Source organism: Rhipicephalus microplus, chromosome 6 (assembly GCF_043290135.1).
Source record: "Rhipicephalus microplus isolate Deutch F79 chromosome 6, USDA_Rmic, whole genome shotgun sequence".
Classification (NCBI taxonomy): domain Eukaryota; kingdom Metazoa; phylum Arthropoda; class Arachnida; order Ixodida; family Ixodidae; genus Rhipicephalus; species Rhipicephalus microplus.
In genome coordinates, this window is record NC_134705.1 from 86,141,017 (window position 1) to 86,157,466 (window position 16,450).

The window sequence follows — 16,450 nt, forward strand, 5'->3', positions numbered from 1 at the left end:
ACCATGACCGGAAATCAAACAGGATTTCTCCTGCTTAGCAGTGCAATGCACAGAGCTCCCAAGCCACCATGGTTTTGTGAACATTTAATATTGCTCACCTAACCAGCATTGTTCCATGTGCCTGAAATCACACTCATGTGCATGCGCACCGGGGTTGAAGCTGCGACTTTTAAAATTGCCAGGGATTTAGTTGATGATGCACACACCTTGTCGGGAGACCAGCAGGCTAGCATATGCGTCGGGTATGCTGGTGCCTGCTGCCAAGAATGTGATGCCCATTATCGTGTCCGGGATCCCCATCGTGTAGCCTATGAGGGTCACCTGCGCACGGGTTTTCACGCTTTGCTGCACAACCATACTCGAACTTGATGGCAGTGCCACATTGTTTATTGTTATTGCTGGAACGAAAAGAAGGCTGTCACCAGAGGGCTATTGTGTGGTGGCAGCCTTGCTAAAAATTGTTTCTGGGTCACTTGATTGGTAGCCAAAGGACTTATGGTAGTATGAAATGAAAACCGTCAAAGTTGGTTATATAATGGTGTGATCCTCAGACAGCTAAGTTCATGAAAGTAATGTGCTCTTAGAAAAAAGAAACACCTCAGTAAAAGTTGTGCTAGCCTTTTTACTTTTTGTGTGCCCTGCCAGCTTGCTATGACAAAACTTCATTTGAGTGCTTTGGTACCAGTGCTATAGACAACTAGCATCAGGACAAAATTGCGTTACGGAGTCTCTAGCAAAGTCAAGATGTTTATAAATTTCCAATTCTCTCTGTATTATTTTGTTAGGTTTAAGAGCGGATAACAAAAGAACATGTTTAATAACAGTGACATTAGTTTAGACTGTTGATTCTGTTCTGCTTCTGTTGCACAAGCACACCGAAGTTTTTTTCAAATCTCGAGAAAAACAAGAATGCCAAAATGCAACCATTCTGTAAGGCGTTGTGTGTGAAAAAGTAATTATCCGAAACTATGCGTCTCCATAAAATTAATGAGGTTTGAAGCATGCCTTTTATTTTGTAACTTAGTGACTGATAAAATATTCTACCTCAGTTTTCTATCTGAAAACTGAGGTAGTATGTGACCTAAACGAAACATGAGAGTGCAGCGAAAAGTGGATCTAAAGAAGGATTGTACTAAGCAAGAAAGAAAGACCTTAATTGGCTGTAAAATAAAGCTTAAATGTGTGTCTTTTTTTTTTCGATATGACTATCATATTTTACCACGTATAGCCTGCATCTTCTGCCATAACCTGGGGAAAAGTCAAAGACGATCTCTGTGTATTACCCCGTACATTTCAGCAGTGCAAATTTAATTTTACCCTTCAGTAGAAGCGACCCCACTGATTCAGTAGAGTGACCCCATGCTCAGAGACTGTGCATGCTTTATTTTCACTCGCTTTAGAACACTTCCCTGTCCTGGCCAATGATCAGGTTCAGCCAACATGATAATTTCACCAGCTTTGCATTGTTGTGAAGCTACCTTTTTTTGCATTGTGGCATAGCATTGCCATGAAGCCACCTTGCATGATGAAATATCAGTGTAACTCGCATCCCGAATTTGGCTCTGATTTTGCTGTATTTGTGTGCGGGTTATGCACGAGAACATACAGTTTGGATTGGGGAACTGCTAATGAGAGACAGCTCATGAGTAGCAGCCACTGTCCCGTTTGGAGAGACCCACCATCCAGACCATGACGTAGGAGAAGGCTGCCGTCCAGAATATGGACATGAAGAAGCTGAGCAGGAACAGGCGTTTGCCGGTTGCGGTCCGGCAGTCCGGCACCGTGTAGTGCAGTGTTGCCAACAGGGGCGCCTGCACCACCCACTTCAACAGTGCCCAGGGGCCATCCTCTGTGACAGAGTACGGCAACAATGAGATATACATATGGCACGACCTCCTTAAGTTACAGCTTAAGGGTCTGTGAAAACATGCATGTTCCATACCACCCAGAGCTTTCGTCTACAGAGAAAGATGTGTATAGGTGCAGCAGCTGATTACGAAACCAACTAAATTTGAGAAGGTTGTTTTATTCAAGCAGCAATTTATTTCCACTCAACAAGATTCTACTGCAATATAACTGGTGCAGTCATGATGTAGCGTAGCAGGTAGCTTGGTTAGTGGAGCCATGTGAGGTCTAGGAGTGTGCAAATATCGAATCACATAGGCCATGTTAGTAGATACAATTAATTCTCAAAAAATTGATTTACATTTCCAAATGTGAGCTATGTCTGCATAAATGTGAAATTACTGCAAAAGTACTGCAAGTTTGATTGCCTCACAATGTGTAGTCCAGGTATAAAATGTGACAGGCTTGGAAGTTTACTGGGCTGTAGCAGTCAGGCAGGCGAACCTTCAGACCTTATAAAATTATTGTTTGCACTCACTGAAGAATTCTGCACATGCAATGAATATGTTGATTTGTTAGCGACTCTCCACTTGTGCTTTCAAAACAAAAATTATTAACTTCATGATCTGAGTGATATTTCAGTATTTGTAAAATATTGTAACTGAACTGTATTTGATGATTTCAGTCATCAGTTATTTCAGTTATTTCTGTCAGTTGTAAAATATCAATGTTTACACACCTCTGTAGTTACTCGAAACACATGGAAGAGATGCCATTATTGACGAACATTGCAACTTGTGTCACGTAAATTTACTTTCAAGGTTCACCGAAATATTTCTTTTGAAATAGAAACTCTGTAGGAATAACACCTTCCCAAGCTAACTCGTATGCAATACACAGTAATAGTCACACTGAATATAAAGTGGTATATGAGTTGAGTTTATTTACTTTATACTGTTTTACAGTAAGTGGTTGGAACAGAGAGAAAAAGCTGCATAAAACTGTTTGACAATGCCCCACGTTCCAGATTCATTGTGGCAACACAAGCAAAGCAAATCAAAATACAATTCAAACCACCAATGCTGTACATAGGAAAAAAGGTTCTAGAAAAAGGCTGCAAAGATAATCAGATTTAAAGAGACCTACTCACTCAGTGAGGGAATTTTTTTCCAGTCGGCGTCTGTGGACAGGGCAACATCAACACTGAAAAAGGCAAACACAGTATTTGCATGATGTATGAGACATCTCCACAGCACTGGGAGAGTTTTGCTTAAAGTACCATCAGCAGAGAGTTTCATAAATTGTTGCAGAGCCTGAGCAGTGCTCATTTCGTTGTGAAATTATCTGTGTTTTTTTACGCTGCTGGATGCTCTATTCTTCACTGCAGGCATGTTTGAGGATATCCATCTCGTGTAATGTTCTGCCAAGAAGCTTTTCCTTGTGTGCTTTTTGATATTTTTGGCATTTTGCCCTAATGAAGCACCTGTTTCGGGCTGTCGAAGTTCCTTATTTGTTGTAGAGATGAGGACCACACATTCTGTTACTATATCTCTGCAGCTCTTCGTTAGCAGAATATTGCCACACTCCTTTGCAGACTTTTGTTATCACCCCACTACACGTTTGAGGGCTGTCTTGCACAAACCGTGCCGAATAACTAAGAACCACCAAGAAAAACTAAGAACCTTTGAATGCGATTACGTGCACAATGCGAACATTGCAGATTGTTATGGAACATACGTGGCTGCTAGCGATGGTACTGGAACATGCGACAGCACATGTATAAATGCCGACGCACACCGCTTGTCAGTTGATCGACGGCCGACGCTCTGTTCACCGCTGTCAGTGCCAGTGTGTATCGCTGCAATCTGTTTTTCCATTTGCCGGCCACAAGTTCAGCCAAATGAACAGTTTAATTTTGGACAAGTCGTCTCTGCCTTCATTAGCGTCACGACCCCGTGACAATATGCACAACTTTCTCAGACATCTTCCACATACCTCATATTTGTATGGTAAGCCTCTTGAGTTAGAAGTGAGGCATGAATGCATAAAATTTATCCTACATGTTCACCCTAATGCTTTGGAAAGCTCCTTTCAAAAGGGACATGGTTCACCGTCAGACTGTCAAGTTTTGAGATTTTTATGCACAATCTCAGCAATATTGGGCAAAATTACGCGGATGAAATTTCACAGTGACCTGTATGTGCACTAATATCATTTGATGATTCGTTCTGACAAGCAAGGCAGAATGAACCATTGGTACAGTTGGTACAGAATTTTGCTCATTTAACTGAAGGTTCACCCATGGAGTGAACCTTTACTGAAATTCAACATATACACTATGGGGAAGTTAAGGAAAAACATCTACCGAAGGTGTGCACGAGCGCCAACGCATTTTCGTTTGTTGTTCTTTTTTTTCAGTAATTACGAATTTGAGGATATTTTCGATTTGGGTGGGGCAGGGGCTCCAGCTACTTTTCTGGGGGGACTATAGTATATGTGGCCTAGGTACCACGAGCAAATAAAATAAATAAAGAAAATTTATCCCCTGCGACAAATTGAACCTGGCTAGTTGTGTGATATGCAAGTACTTATGCATGGTTTCACATCTCTTGTGGAGGGACCATAAGCTGTGGGCAGCTATAGAGCACATGTATTCATCCTATAGAGCGAACGTATGCCTGTCGTGCTGTAATGGTAGTTAAGGTACACATGGTATATGAATGATCCTGCTTAACTTAAAATGATCGTTGTAGATTGGCTTGGAAAAAGCATTAGGCATGTGTGAATATCGGTAAACTTCGAATATTACAGTGTTCAAACTCGTTTTGACAAAAATTTCAATTAGTGTTCAAAATTTGCAAACAGACTCAAAGGTGAGCATGTGGCAGAAATTTGCTTGATTGTGAAGGAAATAAGGCAAATAGAAAACTCCAACAAAAAATTGTATTCTAAACCAAATGTTTCGAAGCCCGACGTTTCGAAGAAGCCAGTCTGACTTCAAAACGTCAGGTTTAGCATACAATTTTTGGTTGCAGTTTTCTATTTGCCTCATTAGAAAATGAACGTATGTTAGACTGCATGTTGCCTGCTTGTAAAGATGGTTTTACAGCATGGCTGCCATTCTATGCCATGAAAACACTTATCCAAAAAAGTCTGCACTGGCGCAGTCTGACTTTAAGATAAAATGAACATATTGCCCTCTCATAGTCTACTTATGTTTTTTAACTAAATCTGAAAGCTTGATACATGCTTACATTGTCTAAGCATGGTAAGTTTTATAGTGTAACATAATCTGCAGGTTATCATTTGCATTCTATCAGAAGTCAAATTCTGCTACTATTCCAAGTTGCTTCCACTTATTTTGAATTAAGAAGAATGACATCTGCACATGCCTTGTTCAAATAGAAAAAAATATATATATTGCGCAGGTTACATAAGGTCATGTACACATGCTCATTTTTTTTTATATAATATCCAATATAGACTATTCAGGCTATTCAATGTCTAATCATTTGAACAAACCACTATTCGCTTCAAACCTGAAATTCACTATCTGCACAACCATGCAGAGAATGTTTCGTATTTCTGTTAGGCTTAGTTTTTATGCCGTTTTTCCGAGGCTGCCGCTTGCAATGTGCAGGACGCATTCCCAACCTGGAGCTCTTGCCACGTCGGACCATGTCATTGGGGTCGAGGGAGGTCTGGGAAGGTAAGTGCTGGATCTCTCCTCGGCGTATGCGCTTGTGCTGCGAGTGAAATGGAGACATTATGCGCACGTCTTTGAACATGAAAGTGGCAGTAGGCGTTGGATCACTTCACTAAATCTGCGAGAAATGTTAACAACAGGCGACGTACTGGTTGGAAATGATTTTTTGCTCACGACAATACTTATACGTTGAGCCATTGTTAGAATACGCTGCTCTTTTCTGGGGTCCCTACACCCAGTCAATCACAAGAGAAGTCAAGAACATACAACCATAATTGGTCAAATTCATTTTCAATTCGTACCATCATCACACATCTTTTAGTGCTTTACTACAGGACGAGAACATTGAAGCTCTAGAGATACGATGTTATCGAGAGAGACTCGGAATGCTATATCTAATTCATTGCAAACACATCAAAGTAGACAAGGATTTGTACATTAGACTGTGTAGCTGGCGCCCTACACGTTCACTCAAACTAACTGAATATTCCTGTCAAACGAACTTCTTCAAACAGTCTTTTTTTTCCTCGTGCCACCTGCAAATAAAATGCGCAGCCTGAATATGTACTGCAGAGCCCAGCCATATCATCCTTTGTCCACGCTCTTGTTAATCTATGATTCAAGGTGTTTCCCGAACTATCCAACAACTACAGATAGCATACGATATAATAAAAAACAATAATAAACAAATCAGTTTAGTTACTGAGCTGAGCGCTGTGTAAGCAAATGCTCTATTGTACATTTTTGTAACTTTTTTCATTTTTGTCATTTTTCCATCATTACTACTACATTACTACATTTTTTTGTGACCCATGTATTTTCTTGCCGGCATTTTCACCTGAAATATATATATATATATATATATAGTTCCTCACGGTGTATTCACAGTTCATTTCTTTTGTCTCTTGTCTTTATTGTGCAACATGTACCTTTTGTACAACCCACTCCTGCTTATGGTTTGCAAAGCAAGCTAGCAGTAACTAAAAATAATAATATAATAACTAACAATAATACAACTAATAATAATAAATAATAACTAAAATAATAACTAATAATAATAAGTAATAGTAATAATAATAACTAAAGTAATAATAAATAAGTGTCCACTAGTTTCATACTTTACGTTCACATGCATTTCGGAGCAGCATTTTGCTTCTCTACTCATCTCTAAGCTACTGGAACTGACACACTGCAATGAACTAGCTTAAAGTTTTTTCTCACTTATGGTTATTCGTGTCTCACCAAAATGCGATCAGCTCCTGCTTGTCGTGAGGCTACTGTGCTGCCACTGCGGTGTGAGAGTTGAACTTCTACATTCTGTTTCAACACAGTGCTCTTCTGTTTCTCGTCACGCGAGCTGGCTTATGCAGCTACTTGCAGGAGCCAGCACTGCTTATGAGGCATGCTCTCGACATTGATGAACAAGGAACACACCGGCTGCAGTGAGTTAGCTGTGTTATAATTTGCATCATAATATAAACCACAGTGCTTCGCTGGGAAGGCGAGGCTCACATTTAGCAAACAAGTCAGTGAAGCTTTGAAGCTTTAAAAGAAGAAGTGTTGGTGGGGGCAAAGCTGTCTTGCCGAAAAAGGATCTTTCGAGGACAAAATAGCTTCGCTGATGCTTTGTGAAACAATTAGTTTTCTTTTTGGAGACAGTTACTCAAGCATAGAAGTAAAATTACCTAACGATAAATATACCTCTTTAACCCAACTAACTTGGTGTATTGAGTGCATCTTATAGTAAACGTTTGGCCTTTTATTTTAGGTTTACTCAATCAAGAGGAGAGGTTCTCTCACTGCACGCTCTATAACTTCTGTCACGATATTTTTTTAGTTCCGTATATCCTGTAGGTGTGGTTTCATATGACACGCATTAAAAGGACATGTTTCACAAATCAGCTAAGCACATGCTGTATTTGCGAGCTTGACGTTTGGCTAGGCATGCCAACTGAACGTATAAGTGTGGCTTTCCAGTAACACAAATTAATTGAGCCCTCTCACACTACTTGACATTCGTTGAAAAGGCTCATTTGAGAGAGAATGAATGAGAAGGCACAGTCTTTACCTCATTGGTGATCCTTTTTGCTGCTGCCCAGAAACGAGTTTTGGGGCGGAAGTATCGGGTCATAAGCATTCGCAGCGCTGCTTCGTATAAGGTTGGCCTGCAAAAAAGTGCAACAGGTGCAAGTGGCAGTTTATATGTGACTAGTGCCGATGCTCTTTGTTTTCAAAAGGTGTCTTGCCTGTGTGCTGCCAGCCTGCGATACGTAAACCTTCCCACAATCTGTGCACATGGTGCTGCACCTCATGCAATTTCAAAACGATAGTCTGTATGCTACGCTGTTTTGGCGATTCAAAAAAGCTGCTCTGTGCTTACAATGTCGTACGTCGTCTCTCCGACATCAATTATGACGTTCTTCGAGAAGGCACCTCGAGACGTCCCCATCGCCTCCCACAAACTGAAGTCATTCACGTTTCTAGACTCAAACGATACCTTTCACACGGTGCCTCGCCAGCGGAGTGACTGGCTTCATTGGTGACTTCACATCCTTCTTTTTGTTTTCTCCTTTTCATTTCATTCTTTCCCGTTTTTCTTATTTGACTTCTTACTTCATGTTATTTTGAGCTACGGCATTCGTTTTGCTTGCATAGTAACCTTCGTCTTCTTTCTATTTGCCCTCACGTACAGCATCCAGACGGACTTCTTGGGGAAGGGGGTAATGACGCATGCCACCATCGATGAACGAACCGCTGTGGCTCATACACGTTTTGGGTGTGAAGAAGAAGAAAACTCTTTTCTTGCTTTGATCCAGGGCAGACGTCAACTCCTGGCTGCCAGTCTTGCTTAGCATACGACATTACATTGCAGTTACATTAGTTTATGCTATTTTGTTATTTTTTCAATGTACTGTTATTCAACTAAACTATTTAAACTTTGCAAGCCAAAGCTGACGGTAAGTATGGCTTCCTTTTTAGGTAGCCTTTGTCAGGGAAAAGCCAGACCTATGGCTCGATTTTTAATTTTATTTTTATTATAGGAGTGCAGAATGGCTGACTTTATCACACAACTTGTATGTAAAATGGTGAACCACATCGTGACCATAGCAGCGGTACTTGATAAAATGTTGTACGGTCATTCCATTCTTTTTCTTCTTTCCCATCATACCATCATAACTTAATAACACCTTCCTTGGGGAAACTGTAAACCACCACTTGGTGAAATGTAGCTGATGGGAGCTCAGGTTAAAGGTATCGTGTGCATGTAGGTGGTTAGTTCTACGCCATTTCTGGGAATTGTTCACAGGGCTAATTGTAGTTCTTATTACGGTTCACCTGCTACTGTCAAGTAGATTAGCAATCTTGGCCGGCTCACCTTCTCCGGCTGTCTCTGATCATCTCATCCAGAGGTCGTGTGTTTCTGGAAGCGTTCTGCTGGGTGAAATCGTCGATTTCATTGTTGAATGGCACTGCAAGTTTGAAAATGAGCTCTGCTATAAAGACTTGGCTCAGCATTAAAGCTACAGCATCAAAGCAGGATTCAACACTGAGCTTAGTGTCAACGTGGTGTCTTTTACCTATAATTGCTATAATTAAATAAGTATGCTGCAGCGTGTGTGCAAAGTTTCAGCTGGGAAGGAACAAGGCGGTCCTCACCGTAGGAACTGTAGTTCTTGGCGTCGTAGCTCGCAGATGTAAGGCCGAGCGAAGTCTGTTCTTCTTCGTGGATTCCAAACGTCGTGGCCACCCATTGGTGGATTCTCTTGTTGTACCTGGTTGCCCGTAATAAAAAAAAAAGAAAGAGACTGTGGGCATGTGTTTTTTCCGCACTGTTCCTATTGCTGTGAAAGTAGTGCGAAGGGAGTCTGATGCTGGTAAATTGTAAATACTATACTTCAAATGGGGATACATTCGTGTCTACTTTCTCGCTATACAATGCTAGACAAAACTGAGGCCTCCTAAATAGCTCGGGCAATATCACACTTTCTAGTGCGACTGGCTAGAGAACACGAGTAGTTTATTTACGCGTTTGCAACGGCCCGTGTTCAGTGCTCTCGCTGTTCTGCTTTGCTATAGCAACGGAAATTGGTGAAATTGAAGTCTGTTGAGTCTATAAAAATTCACAATGCAACAGTAGCGCCGACTGAGGTCGTTTTCTATAGAGCGTGGAGCTTTTGCGTCTGCTCTTGTTTTAGCCATTGTTCTGGCAAGCGAACCAACATGCGCGTCATGGTGGCTCGGTGACGGGTTCTACTAGCGCAGAAAAATTCGTAGCTCTTTTTCTAAATGTTCAGTGTGCAAACACACTTAATATTTAGCTCAATCTTTGTTTCACACACAGTGCACCTGGTTGCACAGCCAACTGTGCAAGGTAGTCGAGCTTTTTACTACCCAAAACTGCATTGACAGGTGACACTACGTGTCTGAAAAACTTGTTTGTTGGCCTTGTTTTTTTCTCATGCAGCTGACAGGTACTGAACGCAGATACGCCTGTGAGCATAAGTATACAGAGCATTGCTATTCATATACTTTTGCTGTCTGCGCCATATAGTCATGAATGGTCTGCTTTAGACAGCATTGCTCTGACCCATTCCATTAGAGTAATTCTCTCAACAGCTATTCCGTCAAAGCAGTGCTTTCAACACCAGACCACCCGCTTCTCGACAGCGATTTTGGCATGCTTGCCCATGGTTCATATACTTTTGTTTTTAGATATATATACACTAAAAACGAATCAGCCTTTTAAAAAAGCTGAATGTGCTACACTCAACTGTCAAGTAATTCAAATATATTATGCACTAAAGCTCAATCTCCAGGGCAGACACTGGCAAAAAGGCTCAAGACCCTCCCCCCCAAATTCTCTATAGTTTACCCCAGTGTTGAACATTGCCGTAAATTCAGCTCTAGTAGCGCAGCTAGCACTTTTTGGGGGGAGGGGTGAGATGGGGTAATTACACTTTATGTATGTTTGTGCACTCAATTGTATGCGTGCCTGTATGCATACAGATGCAATGTTAAAAATTTTCAAAGGGGGGTGTTGAACCTTCCCGATGTGCCCTTGGCTATGCCACTGTCGAGTGCATTCCTACAAGCTGCCGCCCAAATGCCGATTGTACCAACAAGTCAACAAGCGGTCGTGCTTGGTGTTGAGAGTGTGACTCAGTCTTGTGTGTGGCATCTCAGTTGAGTGAAAAGAAGACACTCACTTCATGATGTCGATGTAGACACCATACAGGAGCAGCATAAAGAGGGAGTCGTACCACGTGACCTGGCCGTCGTAGATCACCTGCACATGAGTGGCCAGCGAGGAAGGGGGCCGTTAAATGATTCAATTTTTGGTTTATTCGTGCTGCACTTCATAAATATGGTTTCACAGTTGTGTATGCCACAAGGTAAAATAATGGCGTCCTGAAACACCAAGTATTGCCGCTTTGCGAGTGGACTGTATCTAGTTGTTGCAGATACAAAATGGCATTAAGAGCCATAGATGGCAGATCATTAGCGGATTTGTAAGATTCTTCATTAGGGTGTCGTACATTCAATACATGGCACTAGCTATTTTTATTGTTCAAATATTTGAATACTCAAATTGGATACAAATAAATCCTACTAATGTCAGATGTTTTTTTAAGTCACGCACAATTGAGGAAAAAAGAATGAAATTCGCGCGATGTCTGCTAGTAAAGTTGAGGCCTAGTGGAATCAAACCCGAATAATATGTAGAGCTCGTAATAAATGGCATAGTCATGCGTTGTATTGATCATTTGAAATATGATATGTACGTATCTGAATGCTATGTGAAAATTTATGTGTAGGACAGCCCTTTGAGGCAAAAAGCGGGAATCGTACCGATTCATTTCGCCAATGTCGCATCAGAGGCACGTGTGTTTGATTCTTATTGCCTTAGCGGATTTATTTTTCTAGAATGTGCACGAGACCTGAAAGATTTTGTCCCTCGCGAAGTATAGTGGTGGTTTGCTCTTCAATGACGAGTGCTTTCATTATTAATTCATTCATTCATTCATTGTTTATTCAGAGAAAAAATTTCCTAGGCTGAAGAGACTAAAGACGAACAACCTCTGCCTGACTAAGATCCCTCCACTCATGCATTTGCTCAAATGCAATGGAACAAGAAGAGACATATTTCCTTTCTTCTTTCGGAGCAGGGGACACAAAAATCAAATTCAAAAACAGGATAGATGTCAATCGAGACACACACTTTTAAAACAACACATTGCAGTCAACGCAAATTCGCTCATAGCGAGATAAAAAATATGTAAAAAAACTGACACCACGAGAATTTTTAGTCGGAAGACAAATTACTATAAAGATATACACATTTCAAAATAAAAAGAAAATTATTGACTTTTACACAAATAGTACGAAAGTACAAAAACAAAAAAAAACATATTTATAATAGATAGTATAATCAGGGCGCAATACAAGTAAGGAAGTACATCTTAACTTTTTTTTTCTTTACACTGCTTTTAGAATTACTTTGTTCTAATAAAAGTTCACGGACGTAGCTATTGTTGTGCAGTGGATGAGTTATTTGATATAACAAGGCTTGCTCCTCGTAGGTTGTCCCGAATAAAGGTAGTCGAAAACGGTCAAAGCGTAGGTAATAGGGAGTATCGCTTGAGTAGCAATGCTCCATGTAGTGCATACGCGTCGCCGCACGCCCCTCAACATTTGACGCTGCCAGCAGGCTACACCGCATTTCAGGGCTGTCGTGCAGTGAAACTTGATAACGCGAATCCATTTTTACGGGAGCACAAGTAAAATCCCCGCTGAGCGAGCAGCAGTGGATATTTTGAGACACGTGCGTTGCTTTCCTCTCTTCCCCGCTCTCTTTGCATAGCCACGTCTTTCACCGTCTCGTCTGGCATCGGCTAAACCGTGGCCGTTTCGTCGGCACGAACGTTTCCGATGACGCTTGTGACAGCGGGCCAGTTAAAAGCACACTCGCAGGCAGGAGTGCGGCGTTCGATGTATCGACCGTAGAAGTGAACGCACGATGCAGCGTTGTACCCTTGCACGGGTTTTCCAAGGGTATACGCTACGATGACCAGGCCCGTAATGTATGTCAGACGGCGCGACATCGCTGAAATACAATCAAATGAGTCGGTCAGTCAGCCACTAGACTTCTTAGGCTCAGGGAATCAATCATTCACTCAATCAGTAAACTTATGGCATTCATTACAGCTTCTGCAGCATAGCTAAACGAAATCCCGCACGTCGTCTCTCTCTCTCTCTCGCTGTATGAAAACGAAGGTCACGTTTTAGACGCACTGCCTGGAGCGTAACTCACCGATTGAGCCGCGTTGCGAAAGAAATGAAAAAAAGTCAGTTTCACCGCAAGGGCGAAGCAGTGAATGCGATAGCAACAAATTGTAATGTTATAAAAAGTGAGGCTGGCAGCCAACTTGGATCCGAATTCACCTAAGTCTACAAAACGCTGGTGTAAGACAATATGGTCGCTGCAGGGAGAAATGCTCTTTCCACACCGTTTCTTATTTTTTGTTCAGAGCGTAGCACGTAGGAGGGCATACGACCCGAGCGTTCATGGCGTCCGAGGATGCGGGCGCGCCGCCCTAGTTCAAGGTCGCTGCTTGAGCGACACCCCCCACCCCCTTGCGTCTTTTCACGTTTGTTCAATCTGAATGGGGAATTTTCGCTCAGCTTCGACGGCGGGATTCCTGATCGATGTGATATCGCATTTCGCCTACGAACGGCGGACATAGGCCGGCTCGTTCGATCTCTGCTTCGGCTGCGTTCGTCGCCCCCTGCTTGCGCGATTTTACCCGCTCATTCAGTGCAACATCCTTCATTGCACGACGACAGCATATCACCCGCATACGAATAGCCTCACAGAAAATTTAATTGCACTCACAGTGATATGTTGACAAGGTACACCGCTTCACACCAGACCAATTAGGACGCTGTCTTTCCATTCGTGACGTATGTGTATAATCAGTAAAGTAAAAAGTTGGGCGAGTTGGTGCGGATTCATGATGATAAGGGGCGCGAAAAAACGACACAAAACAGAGAAGAAGTACACGGGACGATGCGCTCTGTTTTGTGTCGTTTTTTCGCGCCCCTTATCATCATGTATGTGTATAACACGGCTATGCACGCAACCACAGGTTTTTTCCTCTTCCTTTCTCCTGTACGGACGTGAACCATCGTGCACGCTGGACACTATCCTCCCCTATACGCCAGACTCATCTGAGTACACCGCAATTTCTGATGTTGCCTGACATCCAAGGACCAAGGCCATCAGAAGCTGCACAACGACACCGACCGACCTCTTCCTACTTTCACGGCTGGTGCCCTCGTCTGGCTCTGGATTCCACCGAGTACTCCTAGCCTTTCGTCGACATTACTGGCCCGATACCATGGGCCCTACCGCATGCTCACCCGTACGTCACCAGTCAATTATGAGATTGAGCCTTTGACACCGTCTGATGACTTATGTCATCGTGGCAGAGAAATTTTGCATGTTAGTTGCCTGAAGCCGTATTATGACCCCGCTATAGTGACTGCGCCTTAGGTCGCCGGGATGGCTACGCTTCACCGGGGGACAATGTAGAGAACAATGCCAGACAACGACGGAGCATCCAGGAAGGCAAGCCACAGCGTTGGTGATACACACACACAACCCGAGCTTGCATTTGCTAGGATTTCAGCCGGCTGACGTTCCACGGTCTACTAACGTTCCTCGACCTCCCAGTATGTTTGTACGTGAATAAATCACGTGACGTATGTTACATTCACACTGTGGTTTCGAATGTGGGTCAAGGTTCTTTTTCTTGTGTGTAACTGCAAACAGTTTTTTGTCATATATAATCACCTAAAAAACAGTAATGCTCTGGCTAAGGTACTCGGCTGCTGACCCGCAGGTCACAGGATCGAATCCCGGCTGCGGCGGATGACTTTTCGATGGAGGTGAAAATGCTGTAGGCCCGCTCGTGTGCTCAGATTTGGGTGCACGTTTAAGACCCCCAAGCGGTCGAAATTTCCCGAGCCCTTCATTACGGCATCTCTCATAATCATATGGTGGATTGGGACGTTAAACCCCACATATCCATCCATCCAGTAATGCATTTAAAAAAAAAGCACTTTCTTCACTTGAAGCACGTCATTTCACTCGCCCTGATCTTTCGTCCGGTCTGATTCTCTTGTCACTTATACTGTTTCTTCGTTCTGCTACTGCTGAAGACAGCTTTTGTTTTAATTTACTCGACGGTAGTGTCCCTCGGATTGTTCCATGCATTATTCAACTCATGCTTTTGCTGTGTGCGAACGCAGGAAGAAGTCATGACCATGGAGCGAATTTTGCTGCAGACAATAAAGTTTGACCTCCAGGTCAGTCATCCCTACGGGTTTCTTCTCAAGTACGCCAAGTGTCTCAAAGGTGAGTCCAAACTGTTGACACCCGTGTTGTCTAGAATAACAAGGCATAAGCTCGCTTTCCGTGCAAGAGCGTGCATTGCCGTTTCACGAGAAATGTGAACAAGGTTTTTGTTTGCCTGAGCACCCGCAGGGTGCCGCTGGCGTTGTCTTTGAAGACAGCCCTTGATGAGCAGTTCGTGTTTCATTGCAACTGCAAGCTCTCGCTCCAGAATTCTTCCGTAACTATGTTTCATTTCTCAGTTTTCGGGCTGTAACTAAAGCTCACACAAAATCTTTTAAACTGTGAATCTACCCTTTGTAGGAGTAAGGAAACCCAAAAAAAATTGCCAAACAATGTATTGGTGGCGCGGATTTTAGCACCATACATCGCAGTGTTCAAGCATGTGTGCGTAGCCTTTAAGATGAGCCTGTTCTAGTAGTGTAGTAGTGAATGTGTAGCACTTCCAAATTCTTGAATGCAAGCTCTGTTCCTGATGCGAAGTGCAAGGAAACCCATGTACTTAGATGTAGGTGCATGTTGAAGAAGTCCAGGCGGTTGAAATTAATTTAGAGCGCCTTCTTCTTTTCACTATGGCATGCATCACAATCATGTTTTGGTACATAAAGCATCAAGATTTAGCTTAAAATTAATTATATGTGCCCATGGAAGTTGGCAGGGGAGAGCAAAAGAGCCTCTTGGACTTCGCCCCTCTCCTGTCGCAAGGCAACACAAACGTGTCCCTCTTTAAGACAAAATCCCGGCGACTCCCATTTATGCATGTGAAAGTTCATATAACCGATCTTGCACTGGCTTTTAGAAAAGGATGTTTTGTTTTTTTTTCCTTTGTCCCCAGGGGCGAAGCTCCTTAGGGTTGAGCAATGACCGCCGTCGATGACGATGACACTGATGAAGAACAAGCGCGTTCTAGACCACGCATTTTCTTTCTGCCATCATGGCACAGCACATGTGAGGTACTTGCGATACGTCTTGACAATGATGATGCAGAGCGAAGGCAAAAAAAAAAAAATCACAACTCAACACAACGTATCATTTATGACCAGTAGACATTGTATATACCGCAGGCTTTCATTAAACAGAAGCTGAAGGGACCAGGAAAATGTGTTCCATTTAGCCAGGAGTTCCGTTTACTGAGAGATGAACGGGACTGAAGAACTTGAAATAAGAAGCCAATCATGCTAGAGGAAATTGTTTCATTTAAGCAGCAGTTTCGTTAAGCGATTTTCATTCACTAGGAGTCCACTGCAATTGTACACGAGTGAGTTTGTCATTCATTTACACGCGCGAGTGGGCAATGTCATAGGTGATTTACGGTAACACAAAACGATCCCACTACTTCACCCACTCATCATCATTCGCTTCGTAGGTGGGGCGTGACATGTCTTTCTTTCTTTTTTCACGTTGCTGGTGATCTTCAGATTTTGACTGGTTTGTGACCATAGTCCTCCAACACTCTATCTGGAAACTTCAGTGCATTTCTGGTT

The 16,450-nt window shown here is 42.6% G+C and overlaps 1 protein-coding gene across 1 annotated transcript in view; it reads left to right on the plus strand.

Moving 5' to 3' along the window:
• Positions 1–16,450, plus strand: part of LOC142765354 (uncharacterized) — a 30,911-nt gene that overhangs the window by 1,043 nt on the left and 13,418 nt on the right. Inside the window, exons 2-3 of the mRNA XM_075866147.1 lie at positions 5,486–5,554; positions 14,864–14,969. Of these exons, the coding sequence (XP_075722262.1) occupies positions 14,873–14,969 (97 nt within the window). The 5' untranslated portion in view covers positions 5,486–5,554; positions 14,864–14,872. The remainder of the gene's footprint in view (positions 1–5,485; positions 5,555–14,863; positions 14,970–16,450) is intronic.